Source organism: Podarcis tiliguerta, assembly GCF_965153285.1.
Source record: "Podarcis tiliguerta genome assembly, chromosome: 12".
Classification (NCBI taxonomy): Eukaryota; Metazoa; Chordata; class Lepidosauria; order Squamata; family Lacertidae; genus Podarcis; species Podarcis tiliguerta.
In genome coordinates, this window is record NC_139545.1 from 37057726 (window position 1) to 37075847 (window position 18122).

The 18122-nt window shown below is 42.0% G+C and overlaps 1 protein-coding gene across 2 annotated transcripts in view; it reads left to right on the top strand.

The window, feature by feature from the left end:
• The window catches only part of PLXDC2 (plexin domain containing 2), a 226760-nt gene that overhangs the window by 183098 nt on the left and 25540 nt on the right, over positions 1-18122 (top strand). For both annotated transcript variants that reach the window (XR_014503673.1, XM_083406568.1), the window contains 3 exons: positions 966-1065; positions 9397-9492; positions 10792-10873. Coding sequence is in view for 1 of the 2 variants with exons in the window: in XM_083406568.1 (XP_083262694.1) it covers positions 966-1065; positions 9397-9492; positions 10792-10873 (278 nt within the window). In the remaining variant the exon portion in view is untranslated. The remainder of the gene's footprint in view (positions 1-965; positions 1066-9396; positions 9493-10791; positions 10874-18122) is intronic.

Here is an 18122-nt window from a genome sequence, read left to right on the forward strand (position 1 = left end):
AGGCAAGAGTTGTCGCCTTAGGAAAATTTAGAAAAAAATACTCCAAATAACGTAGAGATATTTCAGTGGTGGTTTATTATGTGTGGAAGACTTGAAGTACTGAACATTAGCACTACTTACAAGCATTATTTTGTCCCCGCTTATGCAAAGATTAAATGATTGCTTTCTGCAGTAGACACCACAGCTCTTTAAAACAAAACTATTCTTAGATTCACTATCTTAGTCCACTTCCCTCTCTTAGCCAAAATGGGTTATCACTTTTAGTGCTTACAAAAGTGAACAGAGTTTCTATGAAATATTCAGTAATAGAAACGGATTTCATTTCCCAATGTAATATAGTTTCTGTGTGGCTCTGTGTGCAGAATTGTATTAGGTGTTAGCAAAACAGCATTAAAAGGAGCCTGTTTACACAATAAGCAAGCTAAACTGTTTGAGGAAAAAATATTCATTGTACTTCAAGGTTTTGCGAGTTTCTTCCCTGCAGTGAATTGACAATGGAGCCTATAATTGGCTGGCGCAAAGTAAATTTACTTTCTCCTCGTTGATTACTGAAAGGTAGGCTAGAAATTGTAATTGCTAAAGTACTTATGAGGGATTGATTAACAAGTCCATCAAAACTGAAGTACTAAACCAGAGCCAAATCTCATAGTACACTTCAGTATTATTTTCGTCAGCTCCCATCCAGCTGTCCCTTTCATTAAAAGGAAAAATAAAAGGCCTAAAGGTGCTGTACAGAGAATCTAGATAACGTGAAGGCAATTCAAGGCTGTGCTGGTGAGTAGAAATGCCATTACAGGTTGGCATCACTGGGCAACTGCCTATTGGTGGGGGTTCAGATGCAACAGACTGCATTGCTTTGACTCTATTTAGCATTTGATTCTATCAATTAGATTGTAGGGTACATGTAGAAGAGAGCATTTTATATATAGGTATGCATATGGCATTTGTCTATTTTTGTCTTGCAGATTCCTGTCTCAGTGACACAGATCAGTTCAACCAACCACCCTGTGAAGGTGGGCCTGTCAGATGCCTTTGTGGTTGTCCACAGGATCCAGCAAATTCCCAGTATGTTTTTTAAATGCATGCTAATGAATGTTACGTAAGCCTGTGTGTGTGTTTGAAGGGGAGGGGATGATTGAGTGGAAAACAAATTTAAAGAGATCGAATATATGTTTTAACTAAACAGAAAACAAAATGCTCATGAAGTCTCAGTTTGTTAATTTAAATATAATTTCATTTTGGTTTACAACTCCCACAGTTGTTCATTGCTTCATTGTTTGTCTTGAACCGATAAAGCCAAATGTGGCTGTTAGCCCAAAGGGGGAGATGGTATAATTCTGTATTCCATGGGATACTCCTTCATGTTTTCCAGAATAGTAATTGTATGGTTTTGTTGTTGTTTCTTATTTTGCTTTGGAAGAGGCAAAGAAATTGGACATAAGATGCTTTTCTAAGATGGCTGAAATAAACAATACTTATCAGAACAGCGTGCAGTATCAAGCGTGGTTCCCTCCAGATGTTGTAGGACTACAGTTACCATCATCCTTCATACTAGCTGAGGCTGATGGGGCTGCAACCCCCATAGATGGCACCATGCTGGCTACCACTGGAATAGATTTGCTTTGAAGAAAATTCCATACATTGTTTTCACTGTCTTGGAATTTCCCATGGGCAGTTTCTTCATTCTTTGAAGGGAGATTAAGGAGCCTATACACGGCTGGTCACGTAAATTTGTTGAAATTAACTAATCCCAGCTGGTCACGTAATTGTAACTGTTCAACAGTACAGATTCCCCTTTCATTAAGACAGCACAGTTTAGAGCAAATATAGGATACCTTCATTAAAAACCAAGGAAAACGTCTCACCGTGTGTTAATAATACTTTGGGCACCATCATCTTTGCTTTGGCTCTCTGGTTTAGCTTTCAAGGTTAAAATTAGTATTCACTCTTCCTTTTGTTGGCAGACTAATGATTACAGACCATCCCTTTCCAGTGTCCTTGCTGCGTATCACAGCACAGACCATTAGAATCAACACTGTGATGGCACTTCCATGCTTAGCACTGTCGTGGCCCTGATGCGTCAACCTGGTGTAGGAGAATATGCCTATGATATCCCTTTCTAGAAAGCTGTTTCTAGAAGGTCTTACGTGTTGCAGAGGGACCTTGAACAGAGGCACAGGAGGCTGGGCAGCCAGCAGCCCCACAGCTTCAGGATTTGGAAACAAAAGTACTGGCAGCTATTTGAGAATTCTTCTTTGTAAAGGGTGGGGACATAGCTGTCAAGCGTCCCTTATTTGGTGGGACAGTCCCTTATCCTAGCGCCATGTCCCGCTGCTGTCCCTTATTGATGATGTCCCTTAAATTTCCTGGGTTCCAAAGGAAGCAGCTCCTTTCCCTCCCTCCCTCCCTCCCTGCTAGCCTGGGAGGAGGGAGGCTCCAACTGTGTTGCTTGGCCAGATTGCTCACCCAATAAGGAGTCTAAGAACGACTGGGGGGTGGAGCTTGCATGCCTTGTGCCGACCAAATCGGCCGCGTTGCTGGGGACTCGCCTTTGCTCAGCGCTTCCCAGCGGAGAGGTGACGGTGGTTTTCCTTGCTGTGTCCCCTCTGCCGGGTTGCTGCGCTGTGGGAACCACCGCTTGAGGCTTCGTCTGGCTGCTGGCTAGGCTTTCTGCCTTTGGCTCGGAGGGGCTCAGAAGTTGAACATACCTGTGCCTGGAAAATCCCTTATTTTGTTTGCTGATCCCTTATTTTCGAGGCTGCTGGTCCCTTATTTTCAAATCTGTAAGTTGATAGCTATGGGTGGGGATCCCACTTCGTATTAAAAAAAGATTGTTTCTTTTGGCTCCTTTGGTATGTAATATTCAAGAAAAGGCTCATTCATCGCCATCCTGCAAAGCAGATACATATTTTTGAAACTGCAGGCAATATACCACTCTCCTGACAAAATAAATCAAGTTGGGCCACAGAGAGCCTATGTCAGCTTTTCCTTAAGTGTGCATGTTCTTGCATTCTTGTCTTTTCAAAGATGCTAAACGGGCCATAAATCAACCCAGTCAATTATTGCAACAGGGAGATGTGAGAAAGTTTTCCTTAGCCTATTTGATGGTTCTGTTGGACTATTTGTTTCTTGCAGGAGGCTTAGAGATATATAAGCATTAATGTGGCCACAGGTACCACCACTGTTTTCGGCATTGGAGATTGAACCATTTTAAAAGGCCTTTAAGTGTCCTTAAATTTGTATTTGTTGCACTCTGTCAAAAACTCATATGGGCTATGATAGATGGGGAATTTTTATAACAGAGATCCTTGGGGCACAGGGCATATTCACACTGGCATATAAATTAACCTGCAGGAGGTTGCCTGATAGTAATCTCTAAAGAAAATCTTCACTGTCAAGACAGTCGTTTTCTGCAGGAGCACTGCCACTGACTAAAGTTGAGTTAGGACCATGGGTCCTCACCTGTTAGATTTCGCTGAATGCATTTGAGGGGGGAGGGATTTAGCACCTCTCCTGCCTTTAATAATCCAGATTGTGTGAACAAAGGGGCAGTAAAGGTGTGCTAAGGGGTAATTAATCTGTGTTAAGTGATCTTGAGCATAGACAGTATAAATATTGATCTAGCCTACAGGATTTTTCCATAGATGGCTAAACATTGAGACAGTTTATCGCCTCGGTTGTAAGAAAGAATCAATTCAAATGATTGTCTTAGAAATAAATCATTCACTCGTATAGTTATCCTCTTAAAATTGAGATAGATAGGAATATAACAAACTTTTAATCTCTTTGATAATAACTCACAGAAATCAATGACTTTGGATTCGGTGCAGTCATTGGTTTCTCCTACAAAACTCAACATAAGACATTCAGTGATGAGTGTCACTCAGAAATCTTTAAATGTATGATATAGCCATATAACAAAAAAACAGACCCAGTGCATTCCCCTTGGGTTTGAGTGAAGAAAACAGATACACTGTGAACACACACTAATGTACTTGAGCAGAGCTTTGGAAAACTCAAAGAGGAGTACAGGGAAGGGGGGCCAGTGGGTGGTTCTGGAGGAACAGATCTTAAGGATTGGAGCCTAAAATAGATTAAGTAACTAAGGTCTCCCAATTTGTTCAACCCTCTTCAACTACCTGTAACCCACCTCCTCCAAAAACCTCTGAAGGGTGTGGAGTTTAATGAAAAATGTTGAATGAGGTGGCACAGAGGCTGCTGGGGGTAAGGAGGCAACAGGAAGCTTTCTTCCTATCAACTTCCTCAAGTTAAGCAACTTCCCTGTTTCCTGTCCCATATTGTTCAGGAGGACTGTGGGATCTCCAGAGAGGCTTTTTGGGGGCAGGGGGAAGGAAGGTACAGGAAAGATTTCTTCTGTGAAGTTTGACTTACCTTAAAAACCAAGACCAACTGGGAGAATTTCTCTACTCCTCCTGCAACCCATCCAGCATTGCTCAAGAAGTTTTCATATGTGAAAGGGGAAGCAGCTGCATAAAACTCTGAACTTCCTTAATGCAGGTCAGATTGGGGGCAGCTCTTCCCTCTCCCTGTAGCCCATTCCACATTGTTCAGGTGGGTCTCCAACCTTCCAGCTAGGGTTTATGGGGATGTGGGGAATAGGAAGGGAGAGCACACTTTCCTTCCATGAACTTCCTTCAGTTAACCTACATATAGATAGGAGAAAGAGGGCTTGGTAGCACATTCCTCATCTGTGCTGTTTAGGTGTCAGGCATTGAAAGCAGTGGCTGTAGTGCAGGTTCAAGTCCTTCAGTCTTGTCCTTCCTGACTCTCTAGCTTCCTGATCCTCCCTCTATGGTTTCTTCTTCTTCATTCACTAACTAGAGAAAGTTGCAGGGTGCCAACTCAGGTAAGATCCTGAGACGCAAGCACCGTCTAGCCCATCACCTAGCTGTGCATTCCCTTTGGCATTTCCAGGCAGAGAAGGGGAAGTTAGCAGTATTGGGCAAGTGACAGAGAGGCAAAGTGGGGGAGAAGGAAGGTTAAAGGATGTGGGTCTGCTTTGACAGGTCAGTAGGAAATATGAGTTTGTAGTGATGTGCTTGCGCCGGGAGTCCCCTTTTTCTATTACATCTGTGTCTCCTGGATCCTGGCCTCTGAGATGATGTGCCAGTCCCTGGTTCCAGTAGGATGCTCACAGTAATCACTACACTGTAAGATTTATTGTGCCATCTTTGTAATGCTTGGCCTCAAGTCACATCTCCTCCTCCTCAAGTGTTCATCCATTAAAAAGCAGCTTTTAATATTGTGTTTGATGAGGGGTCATGGGGATTTGGTTTAGAATACAAAAGATGGTTCTAGTCAGGCTCATTTTTAACACCTGGCTTCCTTGAATACTCTGTTTGGGTCTCAGAGCTTCAGCGGGGCCCAGTAGTGCTGACGCCTGCTCTTGAGCCACAGTCATGCCACACATTTAAAATGCTATGATACCACTTCAAACAAGATTCTTCCTCCAAAGAATTCTGGGGGTTGTAGTTTCTTAAGGGCCCCGACCAATGTTTCGGAGTTCTCTGTGCCTATGATTCTGAGTTATCTGTGAAGAGGTTATTGGCGGTTATCGGTGAAACTAACAAGCGAAAATGCATTATATCAGAAAAAAGTGCTTTGGGGTGGAAATGTGTGTATTTGGCAAAACTGAATGCAAAACTGTATATTAGGAGAAAGTCGCAGTAAAATGCTGGTCAATATCCATGAGGCCTTTTAAAAATGCAAACTGATACAGAAATATAGAAAGTGAATTTAAGATTAGAAAAAGGAGAAGCTGAAATGGACACATTCACTCTTCCCAAATTCCTGTATATGTCTACTCAGAAGTAAGTCCCATTAATTTCAGTGGGGCTTCTTCTCAGATAAATTGGCGTAGGATTTCAGCCTTACACTATTAGAGCCAGTCACCTTAGCAGTTCAGCTGTGGGCATTTTTCTTTCTTTTCCCTTCCGATGAGAGGTGTTGTCGCAAAGGCCTAATAGCTTCCTACAATCCCTTTCTCATACTGTTCCTGAGGAGCACATTCAGAATTTGCCAGCTTATGCCAAGCCAGTGTGCCCTGAGTTAACCTTTGCTAATGACGGAACACTGAAAGGTTCAGCTGAAGTGCCAATACCATCATTTTTATTTAGGTATTCATTGGCTTGCTTTTTTGGACTGAAGGACCCGACTTCTTTGGGGGAAACAAATTAAAGCCGCTGGCGCTGGCAGGAGTTCATTTCAAACACATCCCTGCAATGCTCTGTGTTGGCAGGTGCATCATACGGGCGAGTCACTGTGGGGGAATAAATCTTCCCCGCTTGGCAACAAAGGTTCTCAGATCCAGCCCAAATTAGCTTAGCCTCGGCACACATGTTCTAGCCCAGTGCATTTGGAGTGCCAGACAGGTATCAGACCTTCCAGGATAGATATCTAGCCCAGAATCTTCCTAGTAATTCATTCAGACTGGCTGGGTGGCAGTAATTTATTCACTTAATAGGATGTTACGTTCACATCTGAGGGAAAGAGAGAGAAGCGGGGGGAGAGAGGCCTTTCATCAAGAGGGTTTGAAAGAATTGGCCCTAAACTAAATAACACGCTGATTTAATTGGCAATGATGGTGCTCAGCCATGATAAGAAGTTAAGTAGAATAATTTGTGGATTTGTTTCTGTGCCACATCCTGCCAGTATGTGCCTATGAAACAAGATAAGAACAAAAGCACCCTCCACTGTGCTCTGGGTATAGGGAGCCTTGCAGTATATAACAGAAATTACTGCTGCTAAACAGGCAGTACTGGCTGCTTTGTTGAACTCACTGGGTTGTAGCCACGCTAAGGCAGGGTTCCATCAACATTAGGATTGCCACTTGTGTGACCGGAATACTTCATTTCTCCTCCCCCTATTGACCCTTAAGTCTGTTCTAGAGGTTCCCCCAGCCCTCCAGAGCAGATTTGGGGAGGGCACAAGACAAAGAGAGTGGGGGGTAACGGCAATCCTTTCATTGACATGACAGATTAGTAGAATACCACTCACTGCTCCATCTTGCTTGCAGGTAAGCGAGGAATCATATCTGCTGATTGATTTTCATTGTTATCATCTGAGAAACTCAGAGCAATGGACATGGCTTTGCCACTAACCTCATTTTTATCATTGCAACAACCCTGTGAGGTAGACTAAGCTGAGAGGGGAATGCAGCCCTTTAAATGCTGCATGGGGAATGTTTTTCCTGCAAATGGTTTCTGTCTGTCAGGGTTTCGGTACCCCAGTGGAAGTAAGGTGGAAGTATGAGACCTCAAGGTGGGGGAAATGGGATAGGAAGGCTCCTCTTTCATAGCTCTAAAAAAAGAAAGTCCCAAATGGTAACATGTCAAGGACCCCCTAATCACTTGGCCCAGTGGTGCAGCACCTGCTTCATATGCAGAAGGTCCCATGTTGGCTCTCCAGGAGAAACCCCTGCCTGAAACCCTGGACTGCTGCTCAGTGCAGGGAATACTGACCTTAATGGACTTAGGGCAGATACATACCATACATTTAAATCACATTTCCACCCCACACAGAGAATACTGGGAACTATCGTTTCCTCCTCACCAACCCCACCAGTGCCATTAAACAAACTACAGTTCCCAGATTCTTTGGAGGAAAGTCATGTGCTTTAAATGTGTGTTGGGTATGCTTTACAAGTAGGGTGTGGGCCTGCCTTCTCTCTGAGGCAGCTACCTGTACTCCTTACATTCCCTGTTTTTCAGCTGCTCATGCCAAGATATTGGGAAAGTGAAAAGAAAATGTGGAGAAGCCGGAGGAAGAGGAAGCCTTCCTCTTTGGGAGATAGATTAATCCTTTTCAGGATTATAAGGATTCTGCTTACCAGCTCCTTTTGGGATATGAGTGAAGCACTGTCCTTTGATCAAAATCCTTTTCCAGGAGGGTGGGTCTTTGTTTTGATCCCTTTGTCTCCCTCAGTGAGAAAGGGGTCAATGATGTTGATCTGGATTTCTTGATCCTGCAGATTGGTTGATTCTGTCTTTCCGGTTCATTATCCAACTAAGTGTTGCTTCTTCATGCTGGGCTTCTCTGTGAGATCTAATAATCCATATCTGCTCTGATTCTGCTCTCTTCTCCAATTCTGGTTGATGCTCAGTGTGGTACGGATGCCCCACCATTAATTACCCTTCTCCTACCTCCTGCATTATAATCACCCATTCATCTAGTCATAGGCAATTTGTTTCCTGGCCTGCCTATAAATTGTGCCTTCTCTCCCCCATCCCACCCCCATGAATATGAATTTAATTGCATTCAGTAGAAGTTTGTAAGAACTCGGAAGTCCAGAGTAAAAGGTCATCATAGTTTCTCAGTGTTAGAGTATGAAAATGCAAGCTTGTCTTGTAGTCATGAAGGTAATACAGGCCTGAACATGATTATAATAATAAAATAATGAATAGGAAAGCTAGAATTAGATGCTGATTTTTTATCATCTTTTTGCTTATAAATAATATTTGCAGAAGCCTTTCAAAGCAATCAATTCATGGCTTGGCAATTAACATTCTGCCTTGAGGAGAGGTTCTGTCTTCAGTTCTGTACCAGCTGAAACTATAATCCTGTCCAAAATTACTTCTGAGATAATGTGGGATGATACAATGAAAACATGTTGATGCGTGATTCTTTTTCTGGCCTCCATTTAAACTTTTCGGTGAACTCTCCCAAGTTTCAGAGAAAGTTTTGCATTACAAAGGAGGACGTTGTAAACAAAACTGAGTGATAAACTGCTATTATGTTTTACCAGTGGTACCTAATTATTTTGAGGATTTTTTTTATCCCACTTGTCTGTCAGCAGTAATCAAATAGGCTTACAAGTTGGCTTACAAACGACATGTCTGAAATAACTGGATGAAATAGCAACACACAAACAAAAGAAATGCACCAGGAGCATTGAAATAAATCATATTATACTCAGCAACAAAATGCCTGTGAAAACAATTGAGTCTTGACTGCCCTGCAAAAAATCATCCAACAATCTTCAAAAATCACCCAGAGCCAGCTGGATAAGACCTGCTGTATTCTGGGCACCATGACAGAAAAGACTGCTTACCATTTTTGGTGGCAAGGAGCAGTTGTGACCCAGCACGCCCTCAGGCAAGCCAAAGCAGGGCAAAAACTTCCTGCACAGCTGGCTGGCAACGTCATCCGGCTCAGCCAGCTGCGGGGAGTGGCAGGACATCTTGTCACTTTGAATTTGAATCAGCCAATCATGGCCAGGTTGCTGGGCAGAATTTTGGGGACGGACCTGGGTCAAGCCTGTCTTCACTCAGGTCCACCTCCAAACCATTTAAACCGGCTGAGCTTGCTTCCTGCAGCATAGTCAGCAACAGACACATTCAACTTCTGAATTTAAAGTTGTTGTTTCCTTCCTGGTAGATGTCCGTAGAAGAACGATATATGAGTACCACAGAGTGGAGCTTCAAATGTCAAAGGTTACCAATCTGTCAGCTGTTGAGATGATTCCTCTACCCAGTAAGTACAAACCAAGAAGCACATGATATATGTCATTCTTAAAGACCATCTATTAGTTTTAAAATTCTTTAGAGACATCTTCCCTCTTAGCCCACAATGGCCTGGTTCACATGTCACTTTAAATGATAGTTAACTATGGCTTAAAGCTGAGTGTACAGCACGTTGACGCACACAGGGGAAATTGCTGCTTCTCTGCTCCTGCCATGCTACTAGGAGCTAAACCTCTTCGATTCTCCATCACTCCTGCTGTGCTGGGAGCTAAGCCATGGTTTGGCTTACTGTTACATCTGCATCCCAGCTCATGGTTTGTCTCCCCAAACAAACCATGAGTGAGTGGTAAGCCAAAAAGAAACCTTGGTTACAGCTTGTGGCTGTTTGAAGAGCAACAAACCATGAGCCTAACAGTAAGCCAAACTGTGGCTTAGCTCCCAGTAGCACAACACAGCAGGAAGATGAAGCAGCCATGATTTTCTTCCTGTTCATCCACACACCACAGCGTTATTGTTTTGTTGCATTTGTACTTTTCAATATTGATTCCTTTGTTTATTGTATATTTACTTTAAATAAGGAAAATATAAATACATGAGAGAGACATCAGGGCACACACCAGAACAAAAGAAAATGTGAAGAACTACATTTCAAAGGCCAGGCATACCTAACTGGTTACTCTCTAGATAATACCAGTATATCCCAACATCCAATATCTGGCAATTGTATATTGATCACCGAGTGATCATGGGTGCATAATAAGCCCTGCAAAGGAAGTAGTGACAAGGGCTTATTTTGTATCACATCCACACACACACTTTAAAGAAAGCTTGGAATGTAAATTGCTAGACAAACCATCAGTAGAAACTGGAGTCGGCTCCCATCCCCCTCTTAATCCAATTACAGCTCTTACACAGTTTCCTACCCCAGCTTATTACGTCTATATGACAAAAACATTAGCTATATGCCGTGAAATGTAAGACCTCAAAAAGAAAGAGACATAAAGAAATAATTGAATGCTTTCATGGCAAAAGGCGAATTTAGGAGCTGGGCAAGAAATGAAGATTTGCAGAAATGGTAGTATACTTACAAGCAGGATTAAAATTGAATCTCAAAGATCAATATTTCATAGGTGGTGCCTATTTCCATAGTGTGTCATAGTAGCCTGTTTCTAATGACAGATGGTTGGAACTCACTTATTCACCAATTATTTTAAGGAGAATACATTATTTTAGTCCTTAGAAAACTATTGGTGGTAGGAAATATTTGCAGGGTGAAGTTTTTATCTGCCTGGGTCTTTTCTTGTTGCAGCCTGCCTCCAGTTTAACAGCTGTGGGCCATGTGTCACGGCTCAGATTGGCTTCAACTGCAGCTGGTGCAATAAACTCCAAAGGTAAGAGAAGCTAGTTAATTCTGGCCTTTGATATACAATGGCACTGATAATGAATCCATTTTTCTCTTGCCCTATATAATGCATAGGGATTCTTTTAATTGGGCTGATTTATTTCCTACTGACAACTGAAGTGATGGTTTTGACCTTTCAATTTGTGATATATAAAGTAATAAGGTTCCTTCCTCAGAATCCCTGTAGGACCAGCCAGCGTACTCCACTCTTGGGGAGAAAGGTTCATTCAGTAAGCATTGACCTCCAGGGCAATGTACCCTTTACCATAGGCTTCTAAACTGTGGTTTAGAAGACCGGAACGTATTGCTAAGTCAAAAGAGAAAATAGACTGGAACAGCCTTAAAGGTCCTTGGACTTTTCTTAATATTCAGGGCATTTCCAGATGGGCCACATTTTTGCTTGAGTTAAATTGTTGCATGGTTGTTGCAAGAAACTGAAAATCTGTCCTTTAGCTAGGTCCTCTCTTTGCTGATCTGTCTACATATTTTGTTGCGGGGGGAATGCATTGCTGCTTAGTGTGCTTTTTCTGATAGTAACTGCTGTTTGAAATGCAGTTCCTTGAGGTCTGTGACTAACTGAAAGGTGTATGCTGGTGAGGAGCACCAGAACTCTGGTTCCTGCCCCCTACTCGACATTATCTGCACCATGTTGTACCTCTATCTCATTTCCATCTTCTTTTTTCAAGGGAGCTTACTCCCAGGAAACTATGCACAGGATTGTATTCATTCATGCTTACCCTAATAAACTGAGCAGTACGCTATGAACTGCTGCTCTTGGGTGGGTGGGTTCATGTGTATATGCATATCTGTGTTAAATTATGGCTCAACACGGTTGCCTACATATTTTGACTCTCTTTGAGAGTGTTCCTATGCCTATCCTTGGGGGAAGGATGTGGTGATTGTCATGATGAGCTCCTACACTTCAAAATTTACCATTGGGTGAAACCTTTGAAGAAAGGCTGTCACTAACTGCCCTCCTCAAACAAATGCATCATGTGGGAACAATCTATTGTCCCACTGTTACAGAACCAAACACTGGTATACTGCTAACAATAGACTTGTTCATATGTTTTACAGAAATGGGTACAAGTGTTTGTGTAAAAGAGTCTACACTTGGTAGTTTCTACAGCTCAGGTTTTGGGTACACAGACTGTAAATTTGTTAGTGTTACATGTGAGTAACTGCACATGTGCACACTACAACTATTTCTGTAGTCAGGTATACAGATTGTACACTCATTTGGGTCATCGGGAAATATTGACATTGAATGTTTCACTGTTTCATCCAGTATGGCAGCAGTAGGGACAATTTGTAAGTCACAAAATAGCTGGAATATAAAGAGCACAATCATTCTACACAGTCTTGGCTTTTAAAACATTCCCCAGCTGCTGACCTTGGTTAGCTTGAATGAATTCAGCAGAAACTCCTGTTACGCAAGCCTGGCTGTATTAGTGCTTCGTTTTTGCTTTAGGTTTTGTTGTGCTTTTAGTCCAAGAAATTAGATTCAGAAATTCTCGTTGTTAGTGAAAGAAAAATGAACAAAGAAAATATGACTTTTAGCTTTTCTGGGGCTTGCAGAGATCTAATGAGGGTCTGGGAGAGAACACACAAAGGGTCACTGACATTAAAAGGTTGCATATGTTCTTTGGAACTCTGAGTGTTCCTTCTTGGGTTGAGTTGTGTCATTCAGTTTTCCCCTTTGAGATCGGTTAATTAATTTGTCAATTAGTTTTGGCAACAATATTTGACATATATTATACATATTATACCTAAATAAAATATCTTCATAGAAGAAGATTATGACCCAGAGCCGAACAGACCTGCATGTAACAAAAGCAGCAGTATTAGGCTTCCCCCATCACTTTTGAAATCTAACTTACCCCATGTCCTGACTGTGTTATAGTGGGTGCTCCTGATGCATGCAGTGGTGCCCCCCCCCCAATTTTGCAGCATTCTCAGAACTTCATTGACATAAAAAAGGGCATATTCCAATGTAATCCCTATTCATGCTTCATGAAGAAAATCCACTAAATCAAACAAAAGCACAGTTGCCAATGAGCTGTTTTTGTATATCCCAATGGCCTGTTACCAAATTTATCCTTTGCCTGGAAGCACTCGGTGCATATTTCCCCATAAACCAAACCATTTGCATTGTGTGTAACAATAGCTTCCTTACAAGCCTAATCCTTGTTATCAGAATATATGTTTTCATGATTTGGGTTCAAAACATGCTAAGATTTTGTAAGATGTAGCCATCTTTGTTAATGTTGTAGCTTCCGGTCCATATTTACCCAGGCACACAGTTCTGTCCTTTCTAGCACAGTTCCCAATATAGCTTCTCCCTCCAGTGCCCAAGACTGCAGATGTCTGAAATAATCTGTGAGCATTTGGGGAAGGATCCAGGTTTCCCTCGGGAGGGTCAACAGCTTGGATCCTGAGTTCCCATGAGCTCTCAGGATGCTTCCTCTAGAGGAGGGGTGAGGAACCTTTTTGGCCCAGCAGGCCAGATCCTTATCTCCCCACCTGGCTATCTCTGGAGCTGTTGATCACTTGTAGAGTGAATGGCTGGAGGCCTTCACAAGTAGACCCCTAAAATTCTAGATCCCAACCTCTTCCCCCACATCCCCACAATGCATTATGCAATGGTTTGGTGATGATCATTTCTGATTTGATCTGAAAACTAGCTAGAAAGAATTCACTAGCCCCCATGCTTTTCCTACTGCCACATTGACTGATAAAGGAAAGAACTGGCAGAGATGTTGGGGTGTATGTGTCTCTGTGTTTCATGGTGGTGGCAGCGGGTGGGGGAGAAGTTTTGCTTTTTAAAAACAGCTAAAACCCCACAAAATTATCTCCTGTGTTTTTAGAGCATGCCGCGTGTTGTAAATGATTGCCTTTGGTAAAGTATGTCATTGTCCTGTTGCTTCCAATAAAGAAAAGTGTGCCGGGGTGGGGGTGCCTACTCACAAATCCCTGTGGGTAAGAACGGAAATGCCTCTAAATTGATTACTGCTGTTTCATTGCATTTGTCCATTTCCTCATTCACAGTATTGCTGCTTTTATGAACTGCAATTTCCATCAAATAACATGGTCTTGGGGTTTTAGCTCCTGTTGTGGAAAAGTGGTACCTTTTGCATCAAAATAGAACATTTATTTGAAAACCAAAGAGCCCTTTCCAACATCACAAATTAGTGTTTAGCATCAAACCAGCATGGGGTGGGGGGAGTTTGGCGGCAATTTGTGATGGTACATTGTATTAGAATAAAATAAAAACCAGCATACCTGCTCATCCGAGTTTAGACCAGGGCCTGAGTTCATTCTGGGAAGATCAGGAGTCTAAGAGAGGTGTAACAGTTGGGTATTGCAGTTAAGCAGCATGAGATGAGATTGCAATAAGGCAACAATGTGGCTGCCAGTGTGGTGTAGTGGTTAAGAGCGGTAGTCTCGTAATCTGGGGAACCGGGTTCGTGTCTCTGCTCCTCCACATGCAGCTGCTGGGTGACCTTGGGCCAGTCACACTTCTCTGAAGTCTCTCAGCCTCTCTCACCTCACAGGGTGTTTGTTGTGGGGGAGGAAGGGAAAGGAGAATGTTAGCTGCTTTGAGACTCCTTAAAGGGAGTGAAAGGCAGGATATCAAATCCAAACTCTTCTTCTTCTTCTTCAACAAACACAGCTAGAAATGTGACCACAAGCAGTGTGTGGTAATGCCCCAGTCCCGTAATCTGCACTGGCATGACACCTCCACACATTCATTTCTTTGCACATCTAGACTAGCTCTAAGAGTTTAGCTACATGGTTCACAAAGTAGAGTGGAGCAACCACCTTACCCTGCCATCTCTGAGAATTGGATTTTTATTTTTATTTTAAATTACAGGCAAGTAGCATTTTTCTTTCTCCCAAGATGCCAGAGGAAGCAGTTATCAGAGCAGGTATTCTAGCAACTCAGGTTAGAGTAGGGTTCAGGTTAACGTCAACTGCAATGCATATATACTTACCTGCTATCATATAACAGGTTAAATGAGAACAGATGGACATTAGCAGATTACTCAAGAAATGCTGCTTGGAACAGCCAAAATGCAGTGACAGAAATAGCCAATGGTCTTCGTGGAACCATGAACTACAGCTTTTGGAACTGGATCTGCAAAACCTTATTTAAAAAAGGTGTATCTAATACGTGTGCAGGAAACCATTAAAAAATAAATTAAGTGATTATTATATTGAACAGGACGTAGAACCCATCCAGACATTGGGCTTGTTTTCAACATCTTAAAGAGAGACACATTTTGAAAAGTCGTTTCCTTGACTTTATCTTCCATGACTTACTGCAAAGAGCCTTTATGGCTTGAAAATTTCATCCTGTGCCATTTATTTACCAATAGAATGAAGATGTTTCCAGGTCTGCCATTGTTTCTGTTTGCAATCAATTTATGTTGCATGGTTTCCTCTACACCTTCTTCCTCACCCACCCCCAAATTGCACCTCTGTTTGGACTGCAAACTGTGGAAGATTTAGGCATTATCTTTTGCATTGTCCCATGTATATGACCTGCTCTTTCCCTATGAATATTTTCTTCAAGTTCCTTACAGCTAAGGAAAGGGCAAAAGAATAAAAATTTAAACTCCCATTTGACCTTTTTTTTAAAAAAATCAGGAACAGAAGCCCAGAACTTATGACGAAAATAAAATTCCCACTGTGCAATAAGGACAAACACTTAACATGTGAAGTATCCAGTTTTGCTGTAGTGGCACAAAACCTGAAATGTGCTTTTGCAGAGGAAAATGAGCTTCCTCGTGAAAGGCACCTCTTATCCTTAGTTGTATAAAAGCTTTTATTGACTGGATGTCTGCATGTTTTGTCACGATAATTGTAATGACCTTTAGTAAACTGATTGCCTGATTTTCTAACACAGGAATGTGAAAGCTGTGGCCCTCCAGACATTATTGGACTCCATCACCCCAGCCAGCATCACCAATGGGCAGGAACAGCCAATGGGCAGGGAGGTGGAGTCCAGCAACATCTGGACAGCCAGAGGTTCCTTATCCCTGTTATAAAACTACACACAGCATCTTATCATGAAAAAAATGCCTATATTGCTATATGTGAGGATCTGAAGTTGCTAATGGTTCTCTGCCACTTCTATTTTCCCATTTTGGTCTTTGTTGTAGCTGTCTACATACAATTTGGAAGGGTTTTGCTTTGACTCTAGATGTCTCATCAAACACTTGCCGTTGATGTGATTGGTTGCCCTAATTTGCTGCCCTAATTTTCTTAGGTTTAGCCAAGCATGTATACAGAAGTACTAACTGATATACCATTGCTGAGCATCCATAACAGCAAAAGCGTTTATGGGCAGGCTTGATTAAAGGGCAAGCAACATGTCCCCTGCTTCTTCATACTAATGAAATAATTAGTTCTCTCGAAAATAAAGGTAATTGCCCAAGAAAGAAATTAAGTTTAAGTTTATAAACAGACACTAAGCTAACGTGGACTTGAATGTAAATGGCAGTAGCACAGCTGATGCTTTGTAAAGTTATTATATTGAAGTTGACTGGGGCATAGAACTGTAGGGTCATAGGTAGAGACTTACGAAATCACCTATTATTTGAAAATGCAGTATTGATATTATGACAATTATGCAGGACAGTGGAGCTAATCCGGATCTGAATCACAGAGATCCATTAGGTATATTTAGTAGGAGCACAATAAACCTTCCTGTGATATGGAAGCTTTTCTGATTATTTGAGAGAGCTTTCCCTGCCTTCTTTAGAGTGGGTGTGTATGGCTACACATACAGTCTACGGAACTGTTGATACGAGAGAATGCAAGCTTTCAGTTTACCCTGAACAATATAGTAGGCTCACATGATTGGCATCACCTGTATTTATGGATTGCTTGCATATGGATGATACCAAATATATTTGAAGCGGGGCTGCACTCTTAGCTCAGGTCTTCTTCCTTAGTTTTAAATTCATTTATTTTCACTGACTGTTCCCATAGGTACAGCATTTTGAAACTGTGATACCAAAAGGTTCCTCATCCCCCACAAAAAAAAGCCATCAAAAAGGGGGGAGGGTGACCACACTTATAGGTTTTCTGCTGTGGTTCCGAAAGATTCTTGTGGCCCCCACCACAGCAAAATTTTCCCCTTTTTAAATGGCCACACACAATTTTATACATCAGACACACAAACTTTGACATGTAGCCCCTCAACTGCTGATCATGGACCCATGCAGCCCTTGGCTTGAACAGGGTTAGCCAACCCTGGTTTAGGTCTCATAAGGTCCTTATGGCCCAGTGCAAAGTTGTAGCAAACACTTTGAAAGCAGGTTATTTTCCAGCTATCGTCTATATATTTTAGTATTTGGAGGTACATGTTTACATGCATTCATAAACCTTTCTATCTATGACTGAATATATTTATGTGTCTCCATGTGGAAGTGCTTCCCAAGTTGTATGCAGCCTGGAGACCAGCATAAACACTTTGTGGGAAACTATCTATGCGCGGCCTCCCTGATTGTAATAGCACATGACTTCCTCTGAGGGAGACTGGTCCAGTTGCATCTGGTCATTCCCATGGTGCTTCTGTGCTTTTGTTTTGCAGAGTTTCTCCCACGCTGATTTGTACTTGGACAGAGATAGCTAAAGGCACATGTGCTATATTCCTGTGACTGCAATTTGTCTTAACTGTTTTTAATACTGAATTTTAAATTGTTGCAACCCGTCCGGGGACATGCTGCTGCAGGGCGGGTAATAAATTTAACAACAACTGCTACGGATCTGTCGTGCAAGGTGGATAGGTGCACTAAGCAGGCAGTTTGCCAATGAAATATGCAAACATGCTCCTTCTCCTACATATTATTAAATGAAATGGGGAAGCATTTACATGCAGGCTAATGGTGGACAGATCAGTCTGTATTTTATCATAATACGTGCATTTCTAAACACGTTTTATCATAAAAGACACATCTTTTTGCACAGATTGATTCACCTTTAAGCAGAGAACAGTATCACAAAATTCAGAGAAGTGCATCATCCGAAGGATAATCTTTTTCCAAACCATTTGGAACAAGGTGAGAATTAGGTTGCTTCACTTAATAACGCAGAGCAAACGAAATTCTCCTCCAGTGCTAAAATGGGTGCATTTTAGATTCCAGTAACAACACGAACTACAAAAGGTTACATGAAAAGCCACCCTAGATATTTTTTGTTGCTGACTCCTCCAATGCACGCATTATATA